At 50.7% G+C, this 13,062-nt stretch overlaps 1 protein-coding gene across 3 annotated transcripts; it reads right to left on the bottom strand.

The window, feature by feature from the left end:
• Positions 1-1,095: 1,095 nt before the first annotated feature.
• csnk1db (casein kinase 1, delta b) lies at positions 1,096-10,045 on the bottom strand. 3 transcript variants are annotated; one of them, XM_040175871.2, is made up of 10 exons: positions 9,560-10,031; positions 7,043-7,153; positions 6,695-6,843; positions 5,630-5,858; positions 5,389-5,559; positions 5,161-5,309; positions 4,919-5,087; positions 4,572-4,711; positions 3,029-3,099; positions 1,096-1,894 (listed from the first exon to the last, which is right to left on the bottom strand). In XM_040175871.2, exons 1-9 carry the CDS (start codon positions 9,633-9,635, stop codon positions 3,067-3,069), a joined length of 1,227 nt encoding a protein of 408 aa, XP_040031805.1. In that variant the 5' UTR covers positions 9,636-10,031; the 3' UTR covers positions 1,096-1,894; positions 3,029-3,066. The 3 variants fall into 3 exon arrangements, with proteins under 3 accessions (XP_040031805.1, XP_040031804.1, XP_040031803.1); XM_040175870.2 differs by having other exon boundaries at positions 3,029-3,094; XM_040175869.2 differs by lacking the exon at positions 3,029-3,099 and having other exon boundaries at positions 9,560-10,045.
• Positions 10,046-13,062: the final 3,017 nt, after the last annotated feature.

Raw genomic sequence — 13,062 nt, 5'->3', positions numbered from 1 at the left:
TGACATCTGTTCTATTTAGTGACACGCTGCCCCCCCCCCAGAGACACCCCGCTTCATCCACAGACCCCCCCCCCAGAGACACCCCGCTTCATCCACAGACCCCCCCCCCAGAGACACCCCGCTTCATCCACAGACCCCCCCCCCCCCCCCCGAGACACCCCGCTTCATCCACAGCCCCCCCCCCGCACAGAGACACCCCGCTTCATCCACAGCCCCCCCCCCCCCCCGAGACACCCTGCTTCATCCACAGCCCCCCCCCCCCCCCCCCGAGACACCCCGCTTCATCCACAGCCCCCCCCCCCCCCCCGAGACACCCCGCTTCATCCACAGCCCCCCCCCCCCCCAGAGACACCCCGCTTCATCCACAGCCCCCCCCCCCCGAGACACCCCGCTTCATCCACAGCCCCCCCCCCCCCCAGAGACACCCTGCTTCATCCACAGCCCCCCCCCCCCCCAGAGACACCCCGCTTCATCCACAGCCCCCCCCCCCCACAGAGACACCCCGCTTCATCCACAGACCCCCCCCCCCCCCCCCCGAGACACCCCGCTTCATCCACAGCCCCCCCCCCCCCACAGAGACACCCCGCTTCATCCACAGCCCCCCCCCCCCACAGAGACACCCCGCTTCATCCACAGCCCCCCCCCCCCCCAGAGACACCCCGCTTCATCCACAGCCCCCCCCCCCCCCACAGAGACACCCCGCTTCATCCACAGCCCCCCCCCCCCCCAGAGACACCCCGCTTAATCCACAGCCCCCCCCCCCCCACAGAGACACCCCGCTTCATCCACAGCCCCCCCCCCCCCACAGAGACACCCCGCTTCATCCAGACCCCCCCCCCCCCAGAGACACCACGCTTCATCCACAGCCCCCCCCCCCACAGAGACACCCCGCTTCATCCACAGACCCCCCCCCCAGAGACACCCCGCTTCATCCACAGACCCCCCCCCCACAGAGACACCCCACTTCATCCACAGACCCCCCCCCCAGAGACACCCCGCTTCATCCACAGACCCCCCCCCCCCAGAGACACCCCGCTTCATCCACAGACCCCCCCCCCCCCCCAGAGACACCCCGCTTCATCCACAGGAACAAGGTACAAGTAATTCATTTATTTACAGTTTAAGTACACAAATATAAATGCGATCTCTCCACTTCCATAATTCACTAGGTGTTGAGCGGCTGACCGAGAGGTCAAGGGTCAAAGTCCAAAACAAGAGAATGAGCAGCAGCGAGAATGAACTGACGGGCCTTTAGTCCGAGAGTCACACCAGTCGTGTCACGGTGCTGCTGTGGGACGACTCACGTTCGGGCAGCGCGGCTTCTCTGAAGAGGTCACGTGTTCCTGGACCCGGTCAGAACCAGTGGTGACGAGCCGACATTTACACGCTGTTCACAGCTTCAACATGATACAACTTAGAGAATGAACGTGATCTTACAGACGCAGTGTTTGCTACGCTCAGGTTCAACCAGCACTCCGGCCTCACACACCTCAAAAACATGCAAACAAGGACTTTGTTTTTATTCAGGACGGCTCTGCAGTCGATAAACAGAACCAGAGACACGATGGGAAAAGCTGCAGACTACACGTAGACTACTATAGATCATGGAAGCTGCTGGTTCAGCATCACACACAGTTTATTGACTGTGAGCGGCCGTACGGCACAGACGTGACCGTGGAAATGGAGCCATCGACGACACGTGTTTGAGGACAGCGGTTGTCCTCAGCGTCCTAGAAACCACCGGCCACGTCAGTCCTGGACAACGTGTCCCGGTGTGTTGGTCGGTCAGACAGGAAGGGAGGGAGAAAGGAGGGCTCGTGCCGCCAAAGTGCATCGTGGGGGCTCATCGAGGAGCCAGGAGATGGAGGCCAGCAGTCGGTACAGCAGAGACCATCTAGAGGAAACAGGAAGCAGGAGGGTGAACAGCAGAAACCACTAGAGTGCATCTCAAAGCCGTAGGACTCGCTGTGGAGGAGGCAGGCTCATAACGGAGCCGCCCAGCGGTCCATAGCACTGAACAACATCCACTGGATGGATCATGCAGAAGCACCCGTTGATGACAGGAACATCTCCCACAGCCCAGGTGGCCATGAGTTCACCAGCAGCCAGAGACGGCGTGCAGACACTCAGGCTTTGGGATAGTACTACATGTGATCTGGTCTGCGCAGGAACAATAGCAGCGATGCAACAATACTTCTCATCTCAGGTCTCCGTGCCGGGACGGGAGGACATCCCTTAGTGGGGACACTACAAGTACGCAGTCCTCATTAGCTGTTAGACTTCCCTTACAGTGGGAACCAGCAAGTTTATGTTGTTTGTTTTACAAGCACTGCCTTGTAACGGCAGCGTCATTAGTAATGAGACCGATGTAATACCACCTCATGTACCAACAGCAGGCATGTTTTATCCATTACAAGTATGTGATCAAACTGTCTTCTACACTTCATCTAACATATAGGAATTGGACGGACACAGAACACAGAAGAGTGAGAAGCAATGTGTGGAGTGGTGGAGTATTATTCTGCCACTGTAGTGAAGCTGCTGCTGAAAGGACGGTTACACCAACAGTACATCCTGCTCCTAGTCGGTGAGCTTTTCCCCTTCGGAACAACCGGCAACGTGCTGATCACGGACTTCCACATGAAGCTACACGTGCAATTATTAAGGGAGAACTCTGCCGGCGAAACCAGTGAACTGCAGCTGAGGATGGAGGGCTGGGTGGAGGCAGGGCGCTATAGGTGTGGGCCGGCCATCCAGCGCGCTGGTTAAAAGAGGCATTATTAGGGGCAGAGGAGGCACCAGGATGCGTCACCCAAGCCAGTTGTCAGAGGAGCCTCAGCATCTGGCCAGATGAGGTCATCCACAAGCGTTTGCCCCTGACTGCAGGCAGGGTCGCTGTGTCAGCGCTGCCTCCTGCTCATCGCATGTCTCCCTCTCTGTCTGGAGGGGAGCAACGCCGCTCTGAGGGCGCGGCCCACAACTGCAACGTGGATGCATGCAGCGCTGGCGTTTTAGGGAGGAGACTCACCCAGTGTTGCCGCCGTCACACAAGGACGTGGCGAGCGTCTACTTGGCGTGGTGCTCGTAGGGAATGCTATTCTGAGGTTGGGGAAGGAGAAAGAAGGCCCAATGTGTCAGGTCAGAAGCTACATCCTGTCACTACCACACAACGCAGGAAGGTCATGTGACTGTATTTACCGTGTCACAGGCAGACGTGCACACATTTCTGATACAACGTTTTAGACTGACAATGTGTGAGTAGAACTTTATTTTATTTAAGTTAGAGATCTGATAACGCCGTTATTGGAACCAGCAATAATGGTTGATGTGATTTGGGAGGCGTCAGTCAGCCAACTTTCTAACATTCGCACGTTAGCCTACGTAGCACGTTAGCCTACGTAGCGCGTTAGCCTACGTAGCACGTTAGCCTACGTTAGAGGGCCCAACGTTCTTTCAACAGCACCCGTTAGCATCTACGCAACTATCTTAATAGACCGTTCAAAAAGGTTTTTTTGAGATACCTTCACCTGTGAAAATAGAGTCAGACAGCTGACTGACGAGACATCAAGGTAGAGTTTTCCCAACAGACAGAAGCCCGTCTCCTCATGTCAGCGCAGCACTGATACACTGACCACGAGTAGTTAGTTTGTTAATGACTAGCAGCTTGTTAATATACTTTATGAATAGATTTACCGGTAATATCAAAACAGCCTCAACAGGCTGCTGCAGTGTGACAAGTTGCCCAACTGGCGCTTTTTGATGGATGATGAATAATGGAGGTGATGTTGTACTTTGTGTCATACATACATCCACCTCTCACGGCTGTAAAGTGAGTCTACTGTAGACAAATAAACTATCAGGATCAACACAATGTTTTATGCTGATGTTTGTGGGACACGAGGTTCCCAACCAGCTGAGCTCAGTGTGCAAAGTCTTCTCCTCAACTACATTTAAGGTCCCCGTTTGGCACTTTTTTTCTTTTTTTAAATTCCCCAAATTCTCGTGGAAGCTTTCCATCCCTCTGCACCCCGAGCCGGAGTCTGCTGGTTCTGTTCGTGCGGCCTCATTCACTACTGACGGGAGGAAAAACGCTTTGGGGAGAAAATTGGAAGAAATCCATAAGACAAATTTAACATTTGTCTCCTGGTCTTAACGTTACATTGTGGCCGGATGTCAATGTGTACAGTGATTATATCAATTAAATGACTATAAATTGTGTTTGCTAACGAATATCTAACATCATTACTGCATGTATCAGGATTTCTACTGCTCAAACCCCTAACACATTAAAGTGGGAAGTCTGAATGTCTCCACAACTTCAGCAATGTCTTATCTCAGAATGTCAACATTCCAACCCCTTCATGTTTTGTAGTGCAGAAGTTCCATAGTGGTGGGAACGCATGACACTCGACCGATGCGATCCAATCCCAGACAGGGTGTGTAACGCGAGCCAGGAGGCTTCAGCCGATGTTTGACTGGTGGTTTTATACCCATGGACCAGTACGGTTGGGCACCACTGGGTTAAGAGACACAGAGCAAGGAGAAAGTGAGTCTTTAGGGGTGTCTTGTACCTGCGAGGTGGACATGCGAGACGCGTCCTGCCGTCCCGTGAGGTCGGACGAGGACACATTGACGGGAGCGCCGCGGTGCAGACGCATGCTGACCTTTCGCTCTCGCTCCATCCCAGAGACTTGACGGGGGGACGTGTTTGCTGTGGACCAGAGGGACAAAACAAAGACGGCCATCAGGTGGGGATGGATGTCACAGTGGAATCCAAGAACACGCTTCATAGTGGAAGACGTTTTTCTTATTGAGGAGAAGAAGCCTGGTGCATCGCTTCATACCAACAGAAAGCTGAACTCCAGAACGAACTGCACAATGTTACTGTTGAGTGGGACCAGTGGTCTGCAACACAGACCTGTGTGTGAGGTGGGTGTCAGAGGGGCGGGCGGGGCTCCTTCCTGGGCTCCTCGTGGTCGTCCTGAGGCAGCAGGTATCCCGCGGGCCACTGGGTTCCTGCCGTGTCTCAGCCGGTCCTCGCGGTCCCGGCGCTCTCGCTCCGCTTCCTCTGCTGCCCGGTTGGCTCCCTGAGCGCAGCGGAGAGTCAGAGTCACAGCACTCAAACCTTCCAAGTGTACGTGGGAGCGCTTCGTCACTCACAAACTTGAGCATGTTCCAGTCAAAGACGTAGTCGTAGGAGAAGCCCTGCCTGTGGAACAGGTTCCTGAAGAGCTGCCGTAGGTACGAGTAGTCCGGCTTGTCATCGAAGCGCAGGCCACGACAGTAATTCAAGTAGGTCGCAAACTCAGCTGCGAGAGAAGGGGAAGACTTCTCAGCGCTCGATGACTAAATATAGAATCGTGCAATAAGCAGTTGGTAAACACTCACAGGGGTATCCCTTGCAGAGCACCTCAATGGGAGTGGACATTTTCTTCTCACTGATCCGTTCATACTTCTGCCTTTTGGTGGCGGCCTTGAGGCCTTGCCAGGGCAACGAGCCCAGGTTAAAATACATGAGAACATATCCCAAGGACTCCAGGTCATCGCGCCTAGACTGCTCTGCAGAGGGAGGACAAGAGGACGCATGAAGACAAACATACATCCTGCAGTAATGTGTTCATGTGCTCACCGATCCCCAGATGTGTGTTGATGGAGGCGTAGCGGGCGGTGCCCGTCAGGTTCTTGTTCTCGCGGTAGGGGATGTGCTGGTGTGTGCGAGCATCGCGATACTTCTTAGCAAGGCCAAAGTCGATAATGTAGACCAGGTTGCCCTTTTTGCCCAGTCCCATCAGGAAATTATCCGGCTTCACATCTCTGTGAATGAAGTTCTTGGAGTGAATGTACTCAATGCGACTGATCTGGAGGAGAACAGAGTCATCAGGTCACGTCACCGCGTTAATGAGGGCGTTCCAGCAGCTTATTCACCTCACATGTGAATGAATTCTCTGGATGAGCATAATGCAGTGTTTCCCCGACCGTCAGGGAGGCTGGGGAGCATCGCTCGGCTTGCAATGGCAAAGCGGTGCAGTGCTGCGTTGAGGTTGACGAGGACTCGACACCCTTCTTACCAAACACCTGCTTCTTAAAGGACACAAATCGCTTGTAGCATGTGGTTTGTTTTGGAACAGCAGTCAAATCCAGAGGGTGTCTCAAAAGTGTCAGATAAGTTTGTCCAAACACAACTATGTCTAAGAAGAATATGGATGAGTTAGACGATGAGGCAGAGCTCCCGTGTCTTAAAAGCTGGGATGTGAGATAGAAGTGTAAATTTGGCTCAATTACAACGCTGTTGGTAACCAAAGAGTACAATGACCGTTGACTTGTATAAACAATACAAAAAAACACTTAGAGGTACAAGCTCCTGAATTCAGTATCTCAATAAAGTACAAGCATGTAAGACTATAAAACAGGAAACTTAATTCAAGCATAGAAGTAAAAGTACTTACTTTGCAACCAATTGGGCGGTTGCATTTTATATAATTCATTATAGTATTATTGAAGCCGGCTGGAATGGACCTCTCATTATTATGTTTACACTGTCAGAGAGTTGCTCCCTGAAAATGTACATCCACAAAATTGGGGGAAAAAGCTATTTTAAGTGAAGCGGTCCCACATAATGAACGAGGCGCCTGCTCATTACTGCTAGAAAGCGCTACGCGGGCGTGTTGTGCTGAAGGCGTGCGTCCAGCCTCACCATCTGATCAGCGAGCAGCAGCACGGTCTTCAGGCTGAATTTGCGCGAGCAAAAGTTGAAGAGATCCTCCAGGCTGGGCCCCAGCAGCTCCATCACCATCACATTGTAATCGCCTTCTGCCCCGCACCACTTTATGGTTGGAATGCCCACTGAAAAAACAGGCGGGCAAAAGCAACTTTAGAGATGTTGGGACCATCTAGGCTACAATATTGGTTTTCTCTATTTCTGAATTGATGTCAGTGATGATAAGAACCTCAACTGAAACCTCAACTCAACTGAACCTCAGCTGAAATATTAAGACTTAAATGAGAATCAATTGAGTAGCAGTGTTGAGATCCGATACATCACCTCCTCCTTGCATCATCTTGTAGATCTTGCTCTCGATGTGCAGCTGGGGGTGTTTGGTCTTCACACATTCCAACTTAATGGCGACCTCTTCCCCCACTGAGATATCTGTGCCTGGAAAAAGACAAAAGTTAGTACATATGGTTACTTTAATCAGTTCAACCACAGTACAAGAGCCACGTAGAGACGTGGTCATCTGGGGCCTCATTTATAAACGTTGGCGTACGCAACGCTCTCTACGCAATAATTGGTGTTTTTAAAAAGCAAACTTGACGGAAAAATGTGCGGTTCTTCACGCAAGCTCGGACCCACAAAAACGGGTGAAATGAGAACGTCGGCAAATGCAAGAAACACGCAAACGTGTGTGAAAGTGTGTAAAACTGGACTGTCTGTAAAAGAAATGCCAATACTGCCTCTTATAAATAACACGAACACACGTTTGATCTGCAGCGTAAAACAAACAGAAATACAAATTAACACATTTTCAAAAAGAAAAGTGAAATATGTTCTGCAATAATATCGGCATGTTATTAAATTCATCCTCTAAACACAGCTGTTGCTTGTCAGATGCAATCAGACGGACGGTAATAAAACGCCGTGATGCCGTCACAATGCGTGATGACGCTGATGGCTGATCTGCGCTCTTAGAAGACGTGGTACATGGAAGGATTGGCGCTGTAGTGCAGCACCATCGGCCTGTTTAAGGGCGGATGGCGCTGCCTCGACTGCGCTGGAGGAGGTTGTTGTTTACTCCTGAGAAGGTGTGTAACATCGTGCTGCGTGTGCTGTGCTACATGATGTGGCACAGCTTCCAAACGTGCCTCGACCCCCTGACGCCGATGTTGGCCCAGACCCTGTCCCCGATCCCCAACCACTGCCCCCAGTCTCTCATCAGGAGGGGACAGCTCCGGTGTCCCTTTCCCCCCCCGTGGGGACACACCTTGGCGATGGCGCTAAACGCTTCTTTGCTTCCACTTTGATGTGAGACCATTTTTTCTTTATTTGGGTCAGAGGTTGTGAGGCTGCAGCGTTGCTCTGCAACCTTTTGCCCCACAGGTGCCTTGTTGGCATCAGTGATCCACACTGTGTCCTCCAAAGAGCATCTTACTTCTCCTTCCCACCTCCCAATGATCATTTCCACTTCACACTGAGTGAAGTTACGTTTCTTCGTTTTCCTCTCAGTGTTTGTCATGATTTCCCAATCGATGAATATCAATTTGTGGGCGTTCCACAGACCATATATGGACAACTATGGGCGTGACACGAAGCCGCAAAAGCTGCGCTGCATTTACCGATTGTGATTTATTAAGGGAAAACTGCGTAGGACGTTTTATAAGTCTGAATGTTTCTGTGCGTCCGCACGTCCTACGTTTCATCCGTGCGCCACTTCTGGAGCAAATCCTACGCAAGGTTTAATAAATGAGGCCCCTGGTCCAGAGTGCTTCAGTTTTATTCAGCAGAATTTTGAAATACCTGCTGAGACTTTGTTTAATAAAAACTGGTACGGAGAGATGACCTAGAATAACTGGACACGTTGTCCCTGCTGGCTTCAAGCCTCACATTTTCAAATGTATGTTTTAAAGCTGTGAGGTACAATATATTTATCACGGACAAGCAAGTGACGACAGAACAAATTTGGTTGAAAAGGAACTTTACTGATTACTTTTTCTTATGCTGTGACAAAGTCTAGTAAAAGAATATATGGTGAGATACAGTACATGTGTTTAGTTGTTCAAGCTGAAATTCATTCAATTACAGGTTAAACAGGAGGCCTCAGCGGGTGTTTGGTAACTGCTGGCTGGATCAGTTACACTAAGCTGAATAAATCCTGTGCAAATTCAGAAACATCTACACGTCCTGAATATGTGGAAGCACACACACGACAAGTCAACTCCTCCAACATGCAACTTCAGTTCAAACGGACCAAGAAGTCTCCTCAACCTGCAGATCAACACCTGCTCTGCAGACAGGTAACCGATGCCTCCATCAACCAGAGGAGATATAGCCTGCCGGGGTTCAGACGTAGCCGGGCCGGGGTTAGGAACCAGGCCGCCCGGGCCCCGGTGGGTCCATGTCACGCATCAGTGGCTTCATCGGGATTAAGCGCGGAAGTTCGTCACAGCGCGCCATGTAAGCACCGCGCAGTGTCACGTGACCATCAGGGCTGTGGACCCGTTAGCTAAACTAGCGGACTAGTGAGGCGCTGGTCACCGGGTTACCGGTCTGTCACTAACCCGCCTGGTGTCCACATGAAGCCCGCAGAGCCACACGTCGGCCACGCGTCTTCAAATAACATACAACTTACGTTAAATCATTCCCGTGTGTTTGTTAGCGTTACGTAACGTTAGCAGCCACAACAAAGTTAGCTAGACGGGTGTTATCGCAACGAGGTCAATACAACCAGGAAATGAACATTAATGACGCCGGACTGTGACGGGGTTAAACGCATGGCTATAAAGCAGTGAATTCAAGGATGACATTTGGTTTTTAAGTTGGATTTAACACATGTAGTCTCCTTACCCAAATAGATGTCCCCGAAAGACCCACTTCCGATTTTCCTGCCCAGTCGGTACCGGTTCCCCACCCTCAGCTCCATGCCGCTGGTCGCTACTGCGGACAGACGCGATGTCGGCGGTGAACGGCTGCTCGTCGTTGACGCTCCGCGTTTAACCTTCGTTCGCCTCGGTCAGTGCGCCTTCACAGCCCCCTCAACCCACGTCCCCGCTGGAGCACCGCTCCTACCGCCACCAGGCGAGATGTCCACATCCCTTTCTTATCTTTTTGAGAGACGAAGACGGAAAATATCGATATCATTCGGTGGCGCGAGACGCGTAGTTGATGTTACCCGTATTTCGGGGGTCATTCTAGTCCCAAATTAGAAGGATGGAGGCGGATTTTGCAGGTAGATTAACATCGAATCGTTCGCCGCGTCACTTTACTGTGCAGTTGGCTGTGACGTCACTTCCCCTAGCAACACGAGCAGAATAGCGTCGTGGGAGCTTCTTCTGATATAATAGCTAAATATTTCTGTGCTTGTGGATCATATATTGTTTTTTATACTTCGAGGCTGTTGCCTTTTGCAGTAAAAGTAAAATTGTTGTAGTGTAAGACATTATTGGGCTATTGCTGCTGACTGAAATATAATATTAAGACTACTTTTCTCCAGTCCGACTGTCTACTGGAAATAATAAAATGAAGCAAAAAGTAAGAAAACAACAAACTGAACATGATCGGACCATGATTGTCAAACAAACTAATTTGATTGAGAAGGGAAATGTAAATCTTGTGGGATGTTCCAGCGTTAACACAGAAACTTCACCCCAACATAAATTAGACTGTAATGGACAAGTTGAAAAACTGAGGTTAGGTTTTGTATTGGGTTCATCACACAAATCTCTCTATCAGAACAACGTTCCTCTTTAATGGAAATACATCCAAATGCAGTCCGAGTCATGCCCGCAATGTTAGTCCAATGTTGCATTGAATATATTAAATATTTTCAACGAATAAATGAGTAAGGTATTCTTTCTATGAGAGAAGAAAACTTAAGAATAAGGCATCTCAAGGCAAAATAATTCTATATATATATATATCCATTGTCAAACCGCTTATCCTGCACACAGGGTCGCGGGGGGGCTGGAGTCCATCCCAGCCAACTTCGGGCGAGAGACGGGGTACACCTTGGATTGGTTGCCAGCCAATCGCAGGGCTACACAGAGACACACAACCATTCAAACTCACATTCACACATCTACGGGCAATTTAGAGTCCCCAATGAACGTGATCCCCAGAGCAGGTCTTTGGACTGTGGGAGGAAGCCGGAGAACCCGGAGAGAACAGTAGTTTAGAGTGACAAATCGTACCAGCGTACTTTGAACAGGTTGGCAGGTTCGCTTATTGATAGATAGATAGACTGATAGATTGATAGACGGTGGAGCACTTCACCTTCTGCCTCGTCGGTCCCCTCACCTCAACATCTACCTCCTCAAGAACGCTAGCGTTAGCTACCGCAGCTTTAGCTAGCTGGCCAACGTCGCGTTCTCTCCTGCTGTGTTAAATGACTCAACTCATCAAGCTGTAGCTAACGTTAGCTAAGTCTATGTCAACAAAGCTCCTGGGTAACTTAACTTCGATAGACCAGAAAATATTAAAATTATTGAAACCATCACTCACCCTGTTCGCAGTTTACTGAATATGAATACCCCCCCAAAAAAACATAGAATCTACACGATTCACGTAGGTCACCTATTTTGGTTTCAAAACGGCGAATTTCGCCGAAAGGTGAGGGATTTTCATGCCTGACGTGAGCGTGACAGGGTGGAAGAGGCATGTACAAAGATAACTGGATGGTGTCATTAAAGAACAAAATAAAGAAGTGGAAATGTCTCAAGGATTATTTAAACGCGTCAAAACGAACTCAAAACACCAACCAAGGGGACCTAACTTTTGATAGGCAAAAAGGGTCTTTACAATACATTTTAACGTTATTATTTACTTTTTTGGGGGGGAAGAAAAAAAATGGATAGAAAACAGCATTTAACATTCCGTCTCAACTTAAAAGGAAATATGGTTTGAATTGGCATCAAACTAAGCTTGTTTACAATATGTTTAGCTGAGCAGCAGAGGGAAGGCTTCTGCATGCGCATGCGCACAGAGGGACAGACGGACAGAAGAGCAGTAGGGCCGAGTGCGAAAAGTGGCCGGTGGTAGCTGCCTTTGTGTATTGGCAGGTTGCATTGGCCGGTGGTAGCTGCCTTTGTGGATCGGCAGGTTGCATTGGCCGGTGGTAGCTGCCTTTGTGTATCGGCAGGTTGCATTGGCCGGTGGTAGCTGCCTTTGTGGATCGGCGGGTTGCAGTGGCCGGTGGTAGCTGCCTTTGTGTATCGGCAGGTTGCATTGGTCGGTGGTAGCTGCCTTTGTGTATCGGCAGGTTGCATTGGTCGGTGGTAGCTGCCTTTGTGTATTGGCAGGTTGCATTGGCCGGTGTTAGCTGCCTTTGTGTATCGGCAGGTTGCATTGGCCGGTGGTAGCTGCCTTTGTGGATCGGCAGGTTGCATTGGCCGGTGGTAGCTGCCTTTGTGTATCGGCAGGTTGCATTGGCCGGTGGTAGCTGCCTTTGTGGATCGGCAGGTTGCATTGGCCGGTGGTAGCTGCCTTTGTGTATCGGCAGGTTGCATTGGCCGGTGGTAGCTGCCTTTGTGGATCGGCAGGTTGCATTGGCCGGTGGTAGCTGCCTTTTGTGTATCGGCAGGTTGCATTGGCTGGTGGTAGCTGCCTTTGTGTATCGGCGGGTTGCATTGGTCGGTGGTAGCTGCCTTTGTGTATCGGCGGGTTGCAGTGGCCGGTGGTAGCTGCCTTTGTGTATCGGCAGGTTGCATTGGTCGGTGGTAGCTGCCTTTGTGTATCGGCAGGTTGCATTGGTCGGTGGTAGCTGCCTTTGTGTATTGGCAGGTTGCATTGGCCGGTGGTAGCTGCCTTTGTGTATCGGCAGGTTGCATTGGTCGGTGGTCGGTTCTTCCGGTGGTCGGTGGTCGGAACCTTTTTCAGTGGAGATATGGACCCGTCTCCTCCTCCTCATGCAAATTACATGTTAATGAGTATCCTCACGTCCACGCGTTCGCCGTAAATCATTGTTTCTAACTTGATTGAGAATCAGGCACAACACAGCGACCTGCAAGTAGCGCAGCGTCTTAAATAAAGTCATGTGTGTCTTAATGCGATGCTTTAGAAATGAACACAAAGGGATTCTGTATTTGTTCATTAAGTCTGAAAAGGGTCATTTGGGCAACGTTTTGTTAACCGACCGCAGCGAGCGGAGAGAGAGCACCAGCGGACTGACAGCAGCCCCCCCGCCCCGCACCCCCCTCCGCACTCCGGCCAAACCGTTCACTCGACCACTACAAATGGGTTATTTAGCGTGCGCGGTCGATACATATGTCCCTTTATTGTTTTAGCCTACGCTGTGGACGGCAGCTCGCCACAACCTCGGTAGCTACCTATGATGTGAACGGCAGCTCGCCGCG

The sequence above is a fragment of the Gasterosteus aculeatus genome, chromosome 5 (assembly GCF_964276395.1).
Source record: "Gasterosteus aculeatus chromosome 5, fGasAcu3.hap1.1, whole genome shotgun sequence".
NCBI classification, from domain to species: domain Eukaryota; kingdom Metazoa; phylum Chordata; class Actinopteri; order Perciformes; family Gasterosteidae; genus Gasterosteus; species Gasterosteus aculeatus.
The sequence above is the reverse complement of the archived record's forward strand: the minus strand, read 5'-3'. Positions and strand labels throughout refer to the sequence as shown.

Excerpts from the sequence above, each read along its gene's own strand:
- csnk1db (XM_040175869.2), bottom strand. The coding sequence starts at position 9,635 with ATGGAGCTGAGGGTGGGGAACCGGTACCGACTGGGCAGGAAAATCGGA. Across the intron at positions 6,844-7,042 it reads CAAGATGATGCAAGGAGGAG|TGGGCATTCCAACCATAAAG; the intron begins GTGATGTATCGG and ends CTGTTTTTTCAG. Across the intron at positions 1,895-4,571 it reads CTCGCATGTCCACCTCGCAG|ATGGTCTCTGCTGTACCGAC; the intron begins GTACAAGACACC and ends TGTTTCCTCTAG.